This window comes from Cydia pomonella, chromosome 3, assembly GCF_033807575.1.
Source record: "Cydia pomonella isolate Wapato2018A chromosome 3, ilCydPomo1, whole genome shotgun sequence".
In the NCBI taxonomy this organism is placed as follows: Eukaryota; Metazoa; Arthropoda; class Insecta; order Lepidoptera; family Tortricidae; genus Cydia; species Cydia pomonella.
This window is the reverse complement of record NC_084705.1, coordinates 4,081,600-4,103,278: the sequence shown is the minus strand read 5'-3', so window position 1 is coordinate 4,103,278 and position 21,679 is coordinate 4,081,600. Positions and strand designations below refer to the sequence as shown.

Here is a 21,679-nt window from a genome sequence, read left to right as displayed (position 1 = left end):
AAAGGCAACCATTATAGGCAATGTTGAGAAAGTTTACGGTACCTAAAGAAGAAAAGATAATTTCGAATACTTTATTCACAGATACTGCAGTCGTCATCACATCTCGTAAAGGCAAGGAGATGCTACTCTTCCGCCAATACACCTACCGGCGACAATACACTAAACCCAACAGGACACGATGGGTCTGCTCCACGCTCAAGAACTGCAGGGCTTGTGTCTTCACAGATGATGATAACTTCATCACTTCAGCTTTTGAAGAGCACTGCCATAATCCCCCTAAATATTACCTTAAACCGGATCATGTTCTAGGAGCTATTAGGGAACCTCTTGTTGGTAGTTAGATATAAAATATGTTGCTGGAAAGACCGCCATAGAGGAGGAACTCTCATATTTATATACGTACGCCTAGACACTGTCAGAAAGCAAGAGCTTTACTTCTGCGCTACCGACCTTCTTGAAGTGGAATATCTGGAGTATGTCTACAAACGCAAGAGTTAAAAACGACAAAGAGTTTGTAAACGGTCTTCTCTTATAGACGGCCTTATCTACATTGACCTTAGTTAGTTTATTTACCTAATTGTCAGAATTCGTAGTAAGTAGTCTTACCCATAGCGCAAAGAAAATCGATAAGCGTTATGGTTATGGCGTAACTACACTGTTATTGTAACCGTCATTCCTTGAAGTAAAATTCAATTTGACCCGGATTCGCCTATGATCTTGGCGTGTGAGGTGTGAGTAGCGGTTTTTTACGATGACGTATGGCGTTTAAAGGATTAAGAACAATCATGGTTCTTTACCGACTAAAAGAACTGTTGTATTTAATTTAATTTTCAACATATTCCAGAGACGGTGTAAGGCGAAGGCGCCGCGCAGGCACGGCGCGAGCCTGATGTCGCTTGAAAACGTTCTCATACAAAACATACGAAGGCGACCTTCATACATGTTGTACTGCTTGAGTATATGTAATTCACGACACATCGGCTACCTACATTTTGCATGTAAACGTTTTAAGGCGGCATCATGCTTGCGCCACACCTTCACACCTTACGCAGTCTCTGTAGTCTGTATAATTTTTGACACAGTAAAATTTTAGTAACCTACACTCGACAAAAAGAACCCTGCTGGAGCCCTAGGTATCACGTCAAATTGACATTGACGTATTAGTTGTGGGTAAAAGACTCTTTACAATTTGAGAAAGTTCTATGGTAGCCTGGATTATTCGGCAATTGAAATAAATTTTACTTACCTCATTTTAGTTTTTATTTGTATGCCGCAATTAATAATGCTAATTTAATTTTTTTAATAGGTATGTAATTTAAGTTGTTAATTTTATTTGGAATTTTTGTAAGATATTTTTAACTGTATATTTTTACAGGAGGTGTAATATTATAATATGTATGGTGATTGGTTTTATTTAAGGTGGCTTGAGTATGATGTTTTGTTTTTAATTCAGAAAAAGTTAAAATCAAAGAATGTAGTACTAAATAAATGCCTCTTTCGTGTAGTTTTTTACTAATGCAAAATTAAGTTATTTGTATCTTTTCTTTTTTAATTAAATGCAAAATATGTTTGTGTAATAGTTCATAACTGTCTTGTATATCTTAATATAATTTACAACAGTCAATTTTTATTGTTTTCTTGCTCTTTAGGGTATTTTAAATATGTATGTAAAATAAATCCAGGCATGGATAAACACAACTAACTTCTGATTAGAAATTTAATCAAAAAACCACAAGGTTTCCGAAATTATCCCAATATATACATTGGGATATTTTCGGAAACGGGATATTTATTGGGAAAATCGTAATTATATACCTATACTTGTCGCGGCGAATGGTGATCCCTATGACAGTTCCTCGAATTCGCTTTTGGATAGACTAATTTATTAGATTATTACCCAATTGTTATATTTTTAAATAAAAAAAGTGTTTGAGCACCAAAAAAAGGGCAAAAACATTTGACATTGACAGTTATACATACATTACACAATTTAATACACGCTTTGGTAAGCATTAAGGAGGAGTTAGTTTTGCCCGACGTGTTTCTAGTTGAGTAGAGCTTTAAGATTTTAATATTACCCTGCCCCAAAGCACTGGTATAACTGACATGCTTTTTTTAGGGCTGACTCAAGTAATGTCAAAACGAGGACGTCCGTTGCTGATCTACAAAGACTACACCTATTCGAAGCATCCTGCCCCAATGAAGAATGGCTGGAGGTGGTACTGCTCCAAGGTCAAGGCCTGCAGGGCCTACATCTTCACGGATAAGGACAATAACCTTACAGCTGAGAAAGGAGTCCATCAGCATGAACCATTTCCTCTCAATCCGATCTGGCCAATGCCAATGCAATTAAAGAAGGAATGATACGCGGGTTAGATAGAGATTTAGATCAGTCAGGGATAGGGCAATTTCGGGCGATTTTCAATACCGGTATTATTGAAGATGACCATTTAAAAATCTTTTAGTCATATAGTCATTTAAAATGGTTCGTTTTAATATTCTTATACACATAAACCGTGCCGTCTTCTATTTCATAACTTTTACAGATTCCGTCGTAATTTCATGACGTTTTAATAAAATGACAAAAAATCCAATAAAAAAAATAAAAAAAACAACAAAAAAGTCCAATAAGTACCGGAATTCCGGTATTGATCCTCTTCATCTTCAATTATGGTATTGAAATATCAAAATTCCGGTGTTTCAGGATCCCCGAATTCTGATATTCATACCCTAAACAAAGAGTAGTACAATGAAAATAAAAACCGGCCAACAGTATATCGGGTGATCCTCAATGCAGTGTTGCGTAGGTCCCATCCATCTCAGTAGGTAAATGTACTAAAGGACCTTGTAAAAAATATTAAATGGACAAACTAAGCAATTTTTGCGGCGCTGACGTCTACTTACTTATTATTAAGAAAGCATGACTTTACAATCACTCAAAAATGGCTCAACAAATCATGTTCAAAATAGTTTTTATTGATTTTCTTCCTTAGTTTTAGTGTAATTCCCTAGTTCTGGCCATTGAGATTTATATCTAAGGACGGACCTTACGGGCTCTGAGGATGCTGCTGCAGTCTAACGCAACTAGTTGCGACCAATCGCGCGTGTGATGCGAACTCATAAACCAATCGCGTTTGGCTCGAATTCGTGCGCATGACACCGCTGTACTGGGCCCATTCTTATTACCCGTAAGGCCCGTCCTTAGATATATGTCCATGGTTTTAGCATTACTTTTCTAAATATGATTTGTACCTATTGTTTATATTATAGAATTAGGTGCTTGTTTCGTAGGTAGGTATTATTCTTGCATTTAAAATTAATTTGTGGCTATGATTAATTAGTTCCCTAATTTAAAGTGGTTTTAGTGTACAATAGATCCCGTTCCTTTAAGCCAAAATATGATCGTTATCGTTGGAAAACCTTTTTGGTAAGTGTTTAATATTGTTCCAAAAATAACAATAACATTGAATATTATAAAAAAAGTGAAGAAAGCGAAAGAGGTCTGGATTGTAGCAAGTGCCAATCCGTGGTCTCTGCCTACCCCACCAGGAAATAGGCGTGATTAAATGTATGTATAAAATTAATATTAAGAAAGATTTTAGATTGTTCCGTGGATTATTTTCGAGAATACAATTGGCAACAGAAATAGCTAAAATCTTTTTACGGTCCTGCAATACCACTAGTAGCAGGTAGCTATCTGAGTTATTTAACATAGAGGGTATCTCTGTAAATCTTATATAATTAGTAATCTTGAGGCCTTTCTCTAGAGACAACTTCAGCGATTCGAATCCTGAGTTTTTGACTTTTATTGATAGAAAAAATCACGAACGTCAGTCTAAAATGCACTTTAAAAAGTTATAATAAATTTTGGACAAAAGCTGAACATATGAAAATTATTCCTAAAAATGAGCAATATTATGCTTGAGGGAACTCAGCGATTACTTTTTTTCAATTTTAAAAGACCAAACATTAAAATTAATAAACATGATATCCGCGCTCCCGGGCACGCATTTCCATCTCGCTTACGCTCAGTGAGTGAGAGAGGAACACCAACTTGCTGCACCTTAAGAAAGAAAAATAAACCACAGGGCATTTTAAGAGTATACACATACTCCTATGCATGTAGTCAGCAAAGCTATTAGCTTTGGCACCCCTACATACAGTGCGACAACAAATCATCATGTATTAAAAATGAAAAACATGATGATTTGTTGTCGTATCCTGCCTTTGTAGTGTTAGAGGATTCTTAAGGGGCCCACTGATTAACAGTCCGCCGGACAGTATCGGACAGTCAGATAGAACAAAAAGTTGACAGTTCCGAACAACTGACAGACCGATACCGACCGGCGGACGGTTAATCAGTGTTTTTTTAACTTACGTTCCTAATATAGGTATGAAGAAACAAATTATTGTTAGTGAAAATATTTTAATTTGTGTTATTTTAAGCGGGATTCTACTATATAAACTGAAATAAATGTCATATACAAAAGAAAAAGTGACCAAGGCCTCCAGTGCCCAACGCTTTCTTTCTTTCGTATATTTCGTTTATTTCAATTTAAAATTATATATTAAGATTATTAAGTCAACGATTTTAGCAATAACGTAGATTTAGATAACTATAAATATGAATTAATTCTATTTTATTATATTTATATTGATAACGATTATGTGTTTTAATTTAAATTCGTATATGATTTTACATTCGTGCGTCTATTAATGTTGTCGGTTGATTAACACATTTTTTGTCTTTCTGGTTTACACTAGGTACGTACGTGGTATTATTTGTCAGGTTAAAACATATAAAAACAAACACATGATATCCAATTTCTTTAAATGCATGTTACGTCGTCAGATCTTAGAATTGATCATTTTTCATAATGGGGTAATCATTTCATGGAATGATTGGTTGAAAACATCATAAAAAGTCAAACCTAACTTAAACCACACCATGAAGTGATCAATTTTAAGATGGCATGTCATGAAAAGACCTGTCTGTGACACAATAATTTGTCGTTATTTACAGATGTAAACATGGCAAGAAGAAAAACCAAAAAAACTCTTGCAGATAAGCGGGCTATAGCAAGACTACGAAGGAGAAAAAGGTATGAAGAAATCAAAAATGATCCTCATAAATATGCTATAGAAAGGGAGAAGGAAAGATTAAGGTATTTAAGACGAAAAGGACAAAAGAAACTCAAAAGTGTAGCTGATATGACTCCATGGGAAAAGAGGATCCAAAGGAAAAAATGGAGAGAAAGCTGCAGACGGCACAGAGAAAGACTGAAAATGCGAAAACAGGAAGAAATACAGCAGGTTCTGATTGATAACACGTCTTCAAACAGTGACGAAAATGATAATAAAGATGAACTCATTAAGATGCTAACCGAATTGACATAAATCTGAACGCGACAATTTTGCACTTTAAAATATACATAAGTATTGTGATCAGATTAATTTTGTAAGTAAGTTCGTGTCCCAGAAAATTAATAGTACGTTCAATCGTTCATATATCGAAACAATTAAACAAAACAAATTAAAATAACTTCTACATCGAATATATCATTTATTCTGCATTTTAATCCAAAACCAACCACTTACGGAGCGGCATTCCAATTTCACGAATCTGAATTTAATTGAATATTGAAATGACTCGCAGTCCTCGCAGTGCATCTCGCGCGCATTAATATGAAGTCAAGGACCGTGTATTATTATCGTTCAACTAGTGTCTGCAATATGGAGTTATGGATTATGGACCGCTCCACCTTAGCAGCTTTCCTAAGCCACGTTTTCCAGGCGACCTTGCTGACAATTTTGATAATATAACCAAAAATAACCTTCTTATTACAAATTAAATGCCGCAACATTACATTTTCAATTTTCAGAAACAACGACCAATGAAATTGTAATTCCAGTTAACCCATTCCACCAAGAAAGTACGAGTATACCTCCTATAGCTACTGTTGAATCTGTCGAACCAAAAACCAAGAAGCCCAAACAGCGTGCTACTAAAATGTTGCCAGCTCGTCTCACAGATAGACATTTCCCTTCAAGGATTCCAGCTACGGGGCAGAAACGCATGCCTTGCAGAAGATGCCATGTCTGTAGTACAACTAAGAAGTTCAATAAGACAAGGAGAGAAACAAGATACTGGTGTGACCAGTGCAACGTTGCTTTGTGTGTGGAACCTTGCTTTGAGATGTTTCACACTTGGGCTAAATATTGAGACGCGAAGGTATGTTGTTGCCGTACGACGTGTCGCAACTAATTCATATTTTTAAGTCTGATCCCCACTGACAACCAGTGCCACGAATGGAGTGGAGATCCTACTTTAGCGTCTAATGTATTGTATGTATACATGTCTTCTTTTTTTATGCACTATGTTGTGGCATCAAATAAATTTATGTTATTTTTCTTCTTATTCTTATTGCTTGTCCTTATGGTAATTGTCAAGTTGTTACTGATATTGAGTTTAAGTCATATCAAATCAAAGATGTACACGGCCGAACCACCGTCTTCAGTGCCCTCTGAACACTGCTGAATCTTCGGTCAAAGAAGACAAGTTTTATTTTTCTTCCAATTATGGCATAGATTTCAATTGAAACTGCTTAAGCATTTTCTACGAGTATATTAAAAAATTTAACACATGTTTGTTTTACTGCTGCCATAGTTTACCGAAAATAAAATAAATTCCTTTGTACGTTTCTGGTTTCTAAACAGTATTTTTTATATAAATTATAACATATGGTTTAGATCTATTACATTCATCTATTCGATCGTAGCTCATTGATCATAATCCAATTCAATGGATCTAATGATATTAAGTATTTTCCTCTTAGACCTTGTTTTAACTGTCAAACATACAATTTAGATCTAAGAAGAAAAACATGTCTCACTAGATCCATTTTGGATCTAAAGAGATTGAAGGGTATTAACTAGATATCCGTTTGTAAGGAAGTTGTTGAAACAAGTAGTTGCAGTTACGTGATTTTTTGCAGATGTTTTCAAGTTATTCCTTGAAGCACCTCCCAAATCATCAATGAAAAAAACACCTGAGAATATTCGGAGTTACCTTGAAACGAAAAAAAGGAGATTACTAGGATATTCTTACATTTCGAAAACTTCAAATAAAGAAATAGCAGAAAGACAAATGAGACCAGCTTGTAGTTGTAAAGCGAAATGTTACGAAATTTTTACTGAAAATGATAGATACGCTATTTTCCAGCGTTTCTGGAAAGATATCACAAATTGGTCTGAGAGAAGACAGTACGTCGTAAATAGAGTGACGCGAATGGGGAAACGAAGATGTTTAGTAAACAGTACTTCTCTGAGAAAGTATACTTATAGGTACACTTTAGACTTAGGATTTAAAATGATATCCGTTTGTAAAGTCATGTTTCTAAACACTCTGTCCATAGGAGAGAGATTTGTTAGGTTATCTATCGAGAAACATAGTGGTTTGGCGATTTCGTAGAGGTTTCGAAAGAAAAAACAAGAACAGAATAAAATAAAAATGTCATTTATCATTGTTCGTGTGACAACGTTCATGTCGACGCCAATCATACGAAATCACCTAACGCAAATCATCAGTAGCCTTACCACGACTGCTTTAGCAGTGTCAAACTGAAATATTCGCAAATATAGTACGAGCGAGATGAATAGAAAGTAAGTTGCGCACACGCTACCGAATATACCATTGTCAAACTGGTGGTAGCCGTAAAGGTAAAGTTAACATTAGAGCGATCTATGAACATTTTGTGGATAAAATGAGAGATACATAGCTAGTCACTTCATAGCTAAAAAGTATTTGTGGTTGATCTCCAAGCCGAGGCTCGAAACTGTAACGGCGATGACGATGTAGATAATTCGAACTCCAGCCGAGCTGGGACTATAGTATTGAGGGAATGCTAATCGGTTTTAGCCGTAACCGGAATAATCGGTTATAACCGATTATTTTGAGAAAATTTCATAACCGATTATTGTAAACTCGAATAACAGCTTACGGTTATTTTCGGTTATTTATTTATGACTTAAATTCTATAAATTGATTTTGTAAATGTATATAAAATCCTATCTTTTTTGCCTATGATGCCTGTGACTATAATTTTTGTCATTCTTGTGCTTTAATAATAACGATAATATACCAAATTTACTTCCCTAATTTATAAAATATTTTGATTGAATATTGTATCACGTCCAAGGTCACATTTTCACTTTTACTGTATTTTGTGTTTTTTTACTAAAAAGCGGCCAAGTGCGAGTCGGACTCGCCCATGAAGGGTTCCGTACCATTTATGACGTATTCAAAAAAACTACTTACTTGATCTCGTTCAAACCAATTTTTTGTGGAAGTTTGCATGGTAATAAACATCATATATTTTTTTTAGTTTTATCATTCTGTTATTTTAAAAGTTACAGAGGGGGGGGGGGGCACATTTTACCACTTTGGAAGTGTCTCTCGCGCAAACTATTCAGTTTAGAAAAAAATGATATTAGAAACATCAATATCATTTTTGAAGACCTATCCATAGATATCCCACACGTATGGGTTTGATGAAAAAAAAAATGTAGAGTTTCAGTTTTAAGTATAGGGACCCCCAAAATTTATTGTTTTTTTTTCTGTTTTTGTGTGAAAATCTTAATGCGGTTCACAGAATACATCTACTTACCAAGTTTCAACAGACAGACAGACATGACGAATCCATAAGGGTTCCGTTTTTTGCCATTTGGCTACGGAACCCTAAAAACTAAGACATACTGGCATTCCTTAATACGGTACCTTTATTTTGGTATTTTTTTTTAATTACTTGAGTGTAAATTTATAATTTTTTGTCGAAAATAACCGTAACCGATTATCGGTTATTTTTTGGGCATAACCGAAACCGGATATGAAGTTTGGCCGGTTATTGCATTCCCTAGTAGTTTTGGAGAGAGGTCGGGTATTATAAGTTTAACAAAATCGAACGCTCTTCTGTATCAGAGCTGGCATGCCATAGGCTAAATGTCTCGTATCCTATAAAAAGGAACCAATGACCATATGGTGCTATTTGTCGAGTCGAGATGTATCGCAGTTTAAAAAGATCCATTTTGTTAAGGTTCATTTTTTTATACCTACTTATGTATAATAGCAAAAATAATCTTAAAGAAAATCAACATATTGTAAAGTATTGTACGGTCAACCAAATTGATTCCTAGGCCACTATAGAACCATGTCATAATGACTTCTACGACAGTGCTTATTGAGTGATGCATGTCATCTATAGAGTAGTTAACGCGACAAGGTTCTATAGTGGCCTAGGATTCAAATTGGTTGACTGTACGTTGTAAGACTTGTAAGTATGTAGATTGTGGGTGCCTCAAGTTCAATAGGTAACACTCGATGAATAAAACGCTATGATTGTATTTTATTTAACAAAATTATTTTTTATGAACAAAATAACTGTATGTAATGAAGTATTATTTTGAAAAACGTACCTAACTTGAAAAATGATAGTAAATGTTCCATTCTAGGCTGCATCTTCGTTGAACCGTCAAGTATGGACTTAAACCAGAGATTAAAAATGCAAAGACAACGAAACACAGAAAAGACGCGAAGATACAGAGAAGCTAGAAGAGCAGATCCCGAGAAGTACCGGGAATATCTCAGAAAACGTTCAATTCGAGAAAAAGAGAATAGAAGAAGAGCAAAACTAGCTGCTTTGAAGCTCTGCAAGTTGCAGCAAATCTGAGCCCATGACTAAATTGGAATAAGGAGACAATCTGGGAATAATCGACGTATGACGATGGAGGGTAATGGCAACCATGGGCTAAATTCAACTACGCTCAAAATTTAAGAAGTGAGCCTAGAGCTAACTCATTAGATTTATGACTTTCGCCAGTCATGAAAGAGACTTCACCCATGGTGTGGCTCTAGGTTCAGACTCACTTCTTGTATTATTATAGTAGTTGAATTTTCTTTAAGTTGCAATTGCCCTGGCTGACCTTGACCTCTTATTTGACTCTATTCTTCTGTAGCAAAATGTACACAAAGAAGAAAATAATAGTTAAATAAGTTTTTTTATACAAGTCTTTATTTGTTATAAATGCGGACGCAGCTCGATTTGACGACGCGAATTCTTGAGCTTCGAGTTTACAATTCGCAAAATAAATTATGAATTCAAATAAAATTTGAATATTCTCAATGTTACTCAAAAGCTTTTATTCATACATATACCCCAATGTGTTATAGTAAGGTACAGTCACGCTCAACATTTTTTTACGCCATTTGAGGTCCTAGCTCAATTGGACATTCCTTAACGTAAGTATTGAACGACCAATTTAACTAGGACCCAAATGACTAAACAAACATGGACCGTGACAATACATACGTAAATATATACTACTGACTAAATATAAATAGTCAGCATGTAATGGATATTATGGATAGTTACAGTCGAAGTGATCAAATATATCAATGTACGTATATGGTATGGTAACATTATAGGTAAGTGTTTTGCAACTTCGTGCGTTCGTACATTGACTTAAGTTTAGATATGATATAATGTCGGCTGTGCACACTCGTCGAGTTTCGGCAAAATACCGACCCAATCGGAACGGAAAAGGTTGAGACGAGCAGGCAACACAATATGATACACACCCGCACCCGTTCTCAGCATGCCTCGTGGTCTCGAGGCTAGTGTGTACAGCCTTCATAAGAAGTACAGCACGAATATACATGGTCATCGAATCCAATAGCAACTAAGTGCTTGTTCTTAGTCGTTTATAAAACTTTAAAATATTGATTTTTCTGCAGTGAAAATCATCCAATCAAAGCGAGGAAAACCGCTTCTAATGTTCCGAGAGTTCACATACACGGTGAGCGGTAGCGGTTTGGGGACCACCACGCGATGGGTCTGCTCGTCAAGCCGTTCGAAAAACTGCAAGGCCACGGTGACCACCAGTCAGACAGGGGAAACTATTCATATTTTGAAGATGGCGGAGGAGCACAACCATCTACCGCCCGCTTTCTACGTCAGTTCCACAGGACAGTATATTAGATTGTGATTTGTATGATACCATAGACTTTCTTTTCTGAATATTTGTCTTCTGACAGACGGATTAAACAATCAGCTAGAAAAATGGACTATCACTTTTGAACCTTTATTAACCAAAATCATAGTCATAAAAAAGGTATCCGAGTTGAAAGATCAAAATGTTTTTATGTGATAGCAAACGAGCCGAGAACGAGAGAGATAGCAGGAAATAAGATGCATTCGACTGTAATGTTAAAAAGGGTAAGATTTTAAATAACTCAACTAAGTATAATATAAAAAGTTTATTCAAATCAATTAGTATAATTTTATTATCCAAAATAAGTACAAGTAAACATAACAATATCAGTCAAAATAAATTTAGGTATGTCTACGTTGGCAAGAATCGATATACAGGCTGAGCTGAGGGCTTACCGCAAACATCGAAATTTCGTTACCTATTGCTACTTTATCGCAATTGCATATTCGAGTGAGAGACAAACGAACGAATAGTGGTTTGTTTTGCGGTTGTAATCCCTTACTGCCGAGATATTATTTTAACGTAACAGTCGTCACATTATGTCAATATCCTTATTTATCATAATATAAAAATAATTTCCTGATAATATAATTCTTGGGCGCCAACTTAAGGCTGCCATTCCAGTGACGCGGAGGTGAGAAGAATCAACCATTAGTATTGGTTGTAAGTTGTAATTCACATCTTGTCTGCGCTTCATTGGATTACAACTAAATAACTAATGCTATTGATTGCTTCCTTATCTCCACCTCAGTGGAAAGGCTGCCTAAAACTTAAAAAAATATAATTCAGATCTATTATTAACAACCTAAGGGTTCATCCACATATTACGTCAAAACAACAGGGGGAGGGGTCATGCCAAGTGTGACAGTACGTATTAAATTTTTTGTGTGATGTAATTAAAGGATGACCCCTAATGACAACATACAATAACTGGATGAACTGTGTACATATCTTTACACATTGGGAGTAATATCAATCTAATACATCATCTTTTATTATTTGGGTAATTCCGACTACTTCAAAATGTCCACTAATTCCATCATACTTTATTCTATTTTATGGAATTATCCGACATTCTGAACTTTTGGGAATTACCCGAATACACATTGACAAGGTTTTTGAGCAAGAACTTAAAGTACACAACTATAACTAAAACATTAACTTAAAATAAGCAGTGTTTGTAAGTGGTAAAATTATAGATTTAAAATCATTATTACAATGAAGGTTTTAAATATTTATGATTATTTATATTTATTCAAATACATGATTGGGGTGTGTAATAAGTCACTGTTTCATTTGTCAAATACAATAAAATTATAAAATAGTAATTATGATTTACAAAACACTGATACATAAGAGGTAGTAAAAATATGAGGTAAGTTCTAAAATCAGCCTTATTATTTTCATTCCTATATTCATAAATTAATTTACTTTACATATATAAAATTGTCATAAAAACAATAAATAATTCTAAGCATTTCATTAATATGCTTATTATAGTAAACTTTCATTTTAATTCTAAAATTAACATAAAACATGAGGTAATTAGTTTCAAAATCAGTCTTTTATTTATGAGCTCCTTATAAAAATAATACTAAATATAATCAAGTATAATAAGAGGTATAGTCTTAAATCAGTCTTTTTGTTACAAATACTGTCAAACAATTTTGAATGATCCATCATTCCGTCTGTAAAATCCTGGCGCAGGATGGTTATGACTATTACGTACCCGCTGGATGACATTACCATCTCTGTGAACAATTGTAGTGACGTCAACATGGCAGCCGGTCTTTGTGCGAGATATGCAGTACCACTGCTTCTTTCCGTATGCAAGTTTATTCTTCAATCTGAATGCAAAGCCTTGGTGGACTAAAAGTAAGCTTCCTTTCCTTGTTGGTACAAAGTTGGCCACTAAAATGGGAGTTGTATGTTAGTAAATGTGTCAAAGCAATAGGAGTTACTTATATTTAATTATGAATAGAAATAATAGTTTGTGTCTCTCTGGGGTCTGTTTGTAACTATTTTGAAACGCCAAAACAAGTCAAAAAATTGTAAGTGATTCTCATTGAATGACAGTAAAATTGTAAATAAAAAAGGCTAACACCATATTTTTTTATTATTTTGGATTTAAAGGGGATGTTTATGTAGTAACCGAATTTTCAAAACCAATTTTACTGTCAAACAAGAGAATCTACATTTAAAACATGTTCGATTTCCTGACGTTAAATTGGGGATTAACAGAAAACAACAATCTTTTTCACCAGTTTATTTTTAAAACAAATATAAAAACATCTCGGTTAGTCTTTACAATACAGGCACTAAGTTTTCCTTTACACTTCTTTCGAACTTCTGGTCTATTTAAAGCAAGTTTGGGCGCATCTAAAACTTTGTCGGAAGTTCGAAATGGTATAACCTTGATTGGGGATATATTAAAAACAAACTTTTAAACACCACAAATCACTCTATAAAGAAAACACTACATTGACGTTACTACATTCTTATTAATTTTGTTGTTGTAATAAAAATGAATACATTTAAATACTTCAATGACTAAAACTAAACCATTAACGCAACATCGATGACAGTACGACGCGCAAGACGCGTCAAAAGGAATTACAAAAAAAAAAATAGTCGGCATATTTGAGACACGTATAAAAACTCTCGTATAGATCGCGTTCTCAGCCAGTCGGAATTTTATAAGGGAATGTTTAATGCTGCAGGGCCTACTGGGTCGCGTTTATTGTTAGAAAAAGTCGTAAACAAGTGCTTCTACAGGCCTTTTATAAAATGGCCCAAGGAACGAGTTAGTGTCCATGCAGGCTTTTAATAGGTCCAGGTATATAACCGCGAAAATTTCGTCGATTGCGGGCATTTTTCCCCTCAATTTAGAAATAAATATCCCCGCAATTTTTGAATTTGGGTTTTCATGGTAGGCCTCCTGTTTAATAACTAGTCAATTCAATTGTATTGGAAAATGGGATAGATCACGGATAGATAGCCAGATTTTTATTCACAAATATTGCTGTTCAAATGTATGTCGTAGTCACGTAAAACGGAAATATTACGGATTATCTAAACTAAACAATGTAACATCATAATATAATATTTATTATTGCTTCTACGGAATCCCGATTATTACGTTTCACAGAGATAACATTATTACAATCTACGATATTAATGCCATATTACGCTAATGATAACGACTGATAAAAATGTTAGAACAAAGTCCGTACTATAATCGAGTTTCAAAATCGAATTTTTATTTGAAACTAGTCGAGTTGTATTCCGTCAACCAGTACGGAGCTGTCAGTCTCAATTGTCAAACGTCAAAGCAAAGTGTTCTTGTTGACTTGTGTTTTGTAAGAAAGAAAGAATTTAATTCGAGAGATAAATTTTGGTTGCATATTTTTAATGACTGAAATCGTATATACTTATTATAATGTCACGTGGTTATGAGGATTTTTTATGCTATTTTACAATTTCTATTAAAGTGGTGGTGTCCAAAAGGGATTACAGTGCTTTATGGAGGTGATATTAAGAACAATAATGAGTGAGAATAGTGTGACGGGTATTTAACGAAACCCGATGTAAGTGTCGATCAAGTCTATTAAGTGCTGTGCACGATTTCACTATAATTTGTAGGTAAACAAATGTATGTAAAGTTAGAAGTGTAGATGTAAATGTTGTGTCGCATGTTTTTACAAGTTGCAATCATTTTATTAATTCTTACTCTGTTTCGAAACAGCGGTTATCGTTAAAATCACGGATATTGCTTGGCAATTGAAACATTATCAATATAATTTACAGCTGTGTACCACCTAACCTTACTATTGTTATCTGCTATCATTTCAAACAATAATCTGATTTCTGGCTTTTTAGATCATATTTGATTTATTACCAAGCTTAAGAAAGTAATGTTATTTAAACACTTATATTGCAACTAATGCCTTATTTAAAGTTATTGAGTAATATTAGACTTACCTTGTAAAAAAAGATAACTTAATAGCAATTACCACATAAACTACAATTTCAACATGCTTCCAGTGCTACCTTTTTATGTAAGTTGAGTACCAAAAACCCTGGTCTTTTCGTAGGTAAAACTAGTGGAAGCATAGTCTAACTACAACACATTAAATTTATTATAATGGTAATTTAGTTAAACATTTAACCAAAAATATTTTGTTATTGTTCATGAGTACAGTGTACCTACAGAAATTCATTGTTGGTGATGAAACTTTTAATTTTTATTAATTTTCTCACAACACAAGCCTTTTTGAGCTTACCATGACTCAAAATGTGTGTGTGTTTTTTGTAAGAATATCCTATAATATTATTTACTGCATCTATTGCTAAATCTATACATATATGTATAAAATTCTTATTCTGCCTGTTGATCTACCTATGTTACCCTTTTGTATGTGTCCAGATAGAGTAGCATTTTTTTTTCTTGAAAAAATGGCTAGAGATTTGGTCAGGATTCTTATGATTCAGAGAAGAGGTTAAATGGCATTCTGTACTTATCTTGTCTCCTGTTTATCAGGTAATATTAATTTATGGTATGGTATTAACTGGACATTGGTAATTGTTAAAATTTATCTTATGTCATGTGTGTGTTTATATGATGCACACTGAAATATTATTTGGTTTAAAATAATGTAGCTTTATATTTGAAAATTGTATGTTTTATTATTATTTTTCATCATTTGTCTATTTGAGTCAATAAAAACTGTTATTTGGTCACATCCAATTGTGCAGTCAAGTTCAAAAACATGTTTACATGCCAAGATTCAAAATGTATAAACGCACCTCTTAAACATGGATAATAAGATTGTGTAAATATATTGTTGTAACATTGGCTTGTAAAAGTGTTTGTGAACTCAACCATACAATTAGTATAAAAGAAAATCACTAGTTGCTAAGTAACATAAAATGTGTAGTAAAGAAATAATGCGTTGGATTAGTGCAAGTTTCATGCGAGCTTTTGTGAAAGTATGTTTATATTGTCTTAGAATAATTTTTAATTTTATTTATTAATTTTTTTGTGTAAATAATTTCGTTAAAAAAATTGTGTAGCTGGATCATGAATCAGTATTAAATTCATTTTACATTTACCAGTTTTTAAGAGTATAGAGGTAATTATTTTTTTGTTAATTTAATTACAATTTGTTCTAGGTAGAAATATTATTGTATACCTTTAATTTAAAAAATAAATTTTAGGGTCTATATTAATTAATATTGACTTTCGTTTGGCCCTCATATCATGTGTGTACTTTGACCTTTGCTATTTTTACAGAAATCATCTCTGAACTCAACTGCAGACTAATATGAAATTAAATCCTACAAAACATTATTTTGAATTATTTTCCTTCCTTCCCTATTAGATGAATAATATGAGAAACTAGTCATTTATTGCACAAGGTTCTTAATAAATACTAATTTGTTTCAGGTATATTCATAAATACGAGAGGCAATTCAAAACTATTCATATACCAAAACCACACATTCAGATTTATGTACAAAAAGGCGTACGGGAGCCAGCTGTGGTACTGCTGGTACTTCTTTAGCAGATGTTGTCCAGCAAAGCTCCGGATAAATGATGCGGGAAAGGTGACAGAGAGCATAGGCCGGCATAACCATGACCCCCCAACCTGCTGGATGACTCCCGATGGCAAGTCATACAACTTACCACCGCTGCCCTGCAAGAACAACGACCGAAGAACGCCATAAGGCTTCTACAGACGTTGCAACAAATGGTATGCGATATTAAATGATTACTGGCTAAGTAGAAGTGCGGCATCGAGGCTCAGGAATCTATTGAAAATCGCATGCGATTATCGGTAACGTTTGGAGAGGCCTAAATCTAATTAAATCATGTGATGAAAACATTTTTTATTTGTTTCACTGCCCTGTAAATATGAGAACAAAGTTTATATTTAAGTAAATATAAATATGTTGAGATTCTATTTGCCCTTATATTTTTATTGTTATTATGAATTGTTTAACATTTTTAGATTAATTAGGCTTTAAGCATGTCCACAAATTATTCAAAGAATGAGATATTTGTTATTGATACATAGATTATCTAAATTGATATTTTATATGTACATGTTTTATTTTATTTGCCATAAAAATGTCTGGTTTGATTGCCCAGTGAGACTATTTCTCTAACAAATGTAATTTATATTTATGTAAGTTATTGGTCAACTGGGTTACATTTGTGGCGTTTTTAAGCAAAAGGTATCATTTCTTCTCCTGCTATTAATAACTATTTCTAATCCTATGTGAAAGTAGAAAACTGATACAGTGTTACCTTTTAGCTAACAAAACGATGTTAAAATTACCTTCATGACAAGCATATATTATTTTATGAAAATTATGACTTACTACCTAATATATACTACCTAATATATACTACCTAAGCTCAAGAGCAAATAAGGGGCCACTTTGGTTTGAATTGTTAATACAAAGTTACCCATAGTCATTGCTCGTTGGCATGAATAATTTGATTAAATAAAATAACCTGTTTCTGCTATGTATAATTTAGCTTACCATCTTTTAAGTTAGATCCTCACGATGTTTCGATATGTGAGCGCTCGCAGCTCGCACAGCGTCGCGCGGATTCGCAATGTAAAGACCGCCTTATCCTCCCAGGCAAAGCCATACAAGAAAAAAAATACATACGATGCCAGTGAAATATGAACCCATGGTACAGGACGAAAGGGTTGATTTTCTTTTGTTTACAAAATTGAACTAAACAAAACAAATGCGGCTCTGTTCCTATTGCCAAAGTTTTCAATTTCATCGAACTTCATAAGTATTTAGCTACTATTGTTAGGACCCTGAGCCTTATGAGGTTATGTAGGCTGGTGTTAATTTGCCTGCACTGCAACAATGGCGTCTGTTCACTATAACTAGTCCAGTAGCCCTTGCAGATTCCAATGACCTATTATTTTGTACAAAAATAGGTATACAAAGGTGAGCGATCAATTATTGTCAAAATCGAAAATAGTGAAGTTAAACGTGTGGTAACGGCACCAATCATGAGACATTTAAGAGTCACACGAAAGCCGCTGCCATACATGTCAAATTTGACATTATTTTAGAATATAGTTTTAAAATGAGAACGTAACTTCGATTGCATAGCGGCGGGTAGGTTCGTGTGAATCTTAACCCGTCATTTCATGGTTAATATGTAGCGCCGCACCGCTTTCGTTTGATATAAATATTTAGGAAAGAGATGCAAATAAAGCCTTTCCATAACAAATCATGCATTCATTGAATTGCGGGCATAAGGGTACAAATATTGACACATATCTAAGGACGGGCCATAAGAATGGGGCCGGTACAGCGTGCAGCGGTGTCACGCACACGAATTCGAGCCAATCGTGCAGTCTAACGCGATTAGTGATGAGTTCACATCACGCGCGCGATTGGTCGCAACTAATTACGACAGACTGCACGATTGGCTCGAATTCGTGAGTGACACCACTGAACTAGCACCATTTTTAGTGTCCGTAAAACTCGTCCTTAGATATACAATAGGTATAAAGTATTCGATACAAATCTTATGATTCCATAATTGTAGTCCCATTTAGATTATTACAGTTAAATTAAGGACGCTAAGCATACTTTTGCCCATTATGCCGCAACCACACTGTGTGAGCGGTACAGCAATATATAAATGCGCGTGCGATAGAGATAGAAACAGGCCGGTTAATGTACTAAATTTTTCGTGCTTAGCGTCCTTGTTTTAACATCGTTGTCTGACAGGTCTCATATAGATGCTACATCAGTAATGAAGCAGTATTGTTTATATGTATAAGTCATTAAACTGGTAGTTTTCTACTTTATATAACATACCTATGTTTATAACCAAAGGAGTGCTTTTGTATCAAGAAAGAGTTAATGTTCTCCACCTAAACAAATTGGAAATGTAAAAATAAATTTTCTGTGTATGCGCGAGTGTTTGTAGCTGCTGCCAAATTACTTCTAGTTTCTGATTAAGGGATAGTTTTTGTACAGTCGCCATCAGATATATGTGGCTTTCCATCACAGAAGGGTCCTTATGCTTCAGGTGCAATTAGGTCCTTTCTATTTAAAATTCCAATAGAAGTTCTGATAAAAAGGTCCTTTTTGCACATGAATCGTACGGCAAGCAACATCTGCGCCTGAGGTCAGCAGTTGACCACGACACCGCAAAGAGTACAACGATAAAGTAGAAGAATTGCACATGAATTATAAGAACCTTTCGGGCATCGAACGTCACTTATTTTATCGGAGCGTCCAAGGCGCTCACTAATTCTCTGAACGCGACTCTATTGCCAAGGCGGTAGTGTGCGCGTTCAGATATTTTTGAGCACCTTGGCCGCTCCAATAAATCTGATAGCGACTGTACACGGGCCGATTTTTTTGCTGCTGGTAAAATATGTCTGTTTTGAAGCGGCCCACATTTGATTTTACATCAACTTTTATATTAAAACACGCCGACCTATAATATGACATACACTTTACGATAGTTCAAAACTGCTAAGGTAGAAAATCCTTAGAGCATTTAGACTGGAGACGCCATATCTGTAATTTTCTGTACAAAATAGTCTGCCGATTTTTGCGGGGGAGGGGCACGTCAAATGTATGGCTATTTGTACGTTACGTAAAAAAACAGCCACGTCAGATATACGTCAGTCTATACAAAAGTATGGACAATTGTGCAAAGTTTTCGGCAGAGGGGTAAGCTCTTAAAGGCGACTCCTGCCTAAATGCTCTAAGAGAAAATCATAGATATAAAAACTTTTCATTAAAAACCATGTGACAAATGACAATGTTTGTCGTTATCTGCGCATTTTCGTAAGATGCATTATTTGACAGATATAAGTGATGTTAAAAGTCTAGCATTTGTTAAGACTCGAGTTCCTCAAATATGCATTATACATATATTTGTATATATTAAGAGCAAATGAATACTAATTTAAGTTTTAGTTTATTACATGCAATACTGTATATATCCTGTAAAGTTGCTATAGGTTTAGTTGGAACAGAACTAAGGCTATGCCTTTCCACTTTGGCGGAGATGAGAGGAGTGCAGCAATCAACCAATAGCATAAGCTTTAGGTTATCCAGCGGAGCGGAGAAGACATGTAGATTACAAAGCAATGCCATTTGGATTATTTTCCATATTTGCGCCTGCGTCTAAACTCCGTCAAACCATACTAAATGTAGGAAAACTTTGATGGAGTTGAGAATGACTGTTGGTACCTAAGTACCGCACTTCTCTACCACCGCCTCAGTGGGAAGGCAGCGTGAAGTTTGAAATACAATCGTCATGGAAATCAACTTGTATAACGAAACGAAAATCATTATAATGTACATTGCGTACATTAAGTTTACAACTTGTTACTTAATAGGTAGTTTATTTTTGAAATAATCCAAAATCTTGCGTAGATAGTTAACAAATTTATAACGTGCCTCTAGTAGGTAGAATTTAGGAAAATAAATATTGTATCGTGCCTTCTAAATTGTTTATATGTATGTATACCAAATATAAAACTAAACTGTGATCATATTTGTTTTTTTTTTCACCTTAACCTACCTAATTTAAAGGAGCTAAAGGGCTGCTTTTGTAATCACTGGTTTTTACGAAAACTACTGCAACCTATATAGTTCGTGTCATCCACGATGACGCGCAAATTTTTCAACTCTAACCTTTAATAACATGACAATACGAGTCAAGGCACCCGTCGTCGTTAATGACACGATCTATAGAGTGGGAACTATACTCTGGCAAGCCATCCTTGTCAGTAGAAAAATGCGGCAAATTTGAAAAAATGTAGATACGTACCTCATATACATTCTGAATCTCGGATTTCACTACTAATAAAATTGGCTTGCTAGAGTAGGGTATACTACACTTAAGACTTTGAGGTTAGTCAGGTTTTCCACGTTTTTCCTCAACAAAAATCATCTAGCGAATAGCGATACGTGGATGAATAGGAGGTAGGCTTTTACCCAGCCATGGGAACACTGCCGGCTCGTAATAATAATGTAATAAAAAAACATCTGGAGAAAGTTTATCAACTAACTTACTCTTGACAATCGTATGAACAGTATTTAAAACCAGAGGTCTATACATACATAGGTATATACTTATACATATAGTCATACTTCCTACAAATATTTTATTCCTAAGCCAACAAACCAAAATCTACCAAGACAAAGGCAGTCTGGAAAAATATTCAAATTACTATGGAATGGAAAAAAAATGGCATCTGGGCAGCTAGCTTGCGGCTGAGTCACAAACTTTGTTCCTGATGCAACCGGGAAAAAGCTAAGATAAGGTTACACAAGATTGCCAGATCGATAGGTACACAAAATTCCCGGTTTTTGGAGTTCATGACGGGGCTGGGACCAATCAAGGCCAGAGCACACCGGCTACGTCTGCTTAGACGTGCGCGTGCACTAAAAATGTTGAAGCCGTGCGTCACGCAAGTATGTTTTTTTTTTAACTTAAGGATATATTATAACGCGTACCTGCACGTGCACGTTTACGCACACGCATCCGGTGAGCTTTAACGATTAACTAGGTTTATGTAGGTTAAGTACCCTTGACTCTTAGTTTAAATACCTATTCGTCCTTACC

The 21,679-nt window shown here is 34.7% G+C and overlaps 1 protein-coding gene and 2 long non-coding RNA genes across 4 annotated transcripts in view; all 3 read left to right on the top strand.

The window, feature by feature from the left end:
• LOC133515847 (uncharacterized) overlaps nucleotides 1–1,624 on the top strand; it is a 30,535-nt gene extending 28,911 nt beyond the window's left edge. Inside the window, exon 3 of the mRNA XM_061848439.1 lies at nucleotides 82–1,624. Coding sequence (XP_061704423.1) covers nucleotides 82–341 — 260 coding nt within the window. The 3' untranslated portion in view covers nucleotides 342–1,624. The remainder of the gene's footprint in view (nucleotides 1–81) is intronic.
• Nucleotides 1,625–2,364: 740 nt separating this feature from the next.
• Nucleotides 2,365–11,115, top strand: LOC133515849 (uncharacterized). The gene is made up of 2 exons (XR_009799091.1): nucleotides 2,365–6,232; nucleotides 9,508–11,115. It is a non-coding gene; the product is annotated as an uncharacterized LOC133515849 (long non-coding RNA).
• A 1,992-nt stretch (nucleotides 11,116–13,107) lies between these two features.
• LOC133515850 (uncharacterized) lies at nucleotides 13,108–20,600 on the top strand. Of its 2 annotated transcripts, none has more exons than XR_009799092.1 (2): nucleotides 13,108–14,633; nucleotides 16,493–20,600. It is a non-coding gene; the product is annotated as an uncharacterized LOC133515850 (long non-coding RNA). The 2 variants fall into 2 exon arrangements; XR_009799093.1 differs by having other exon boundaries at nucleotides 13,108–16,178.
• The last annotated feature ends 1,079 nt before the right edge of the window (nucleotides 20,601–21,679 follow it).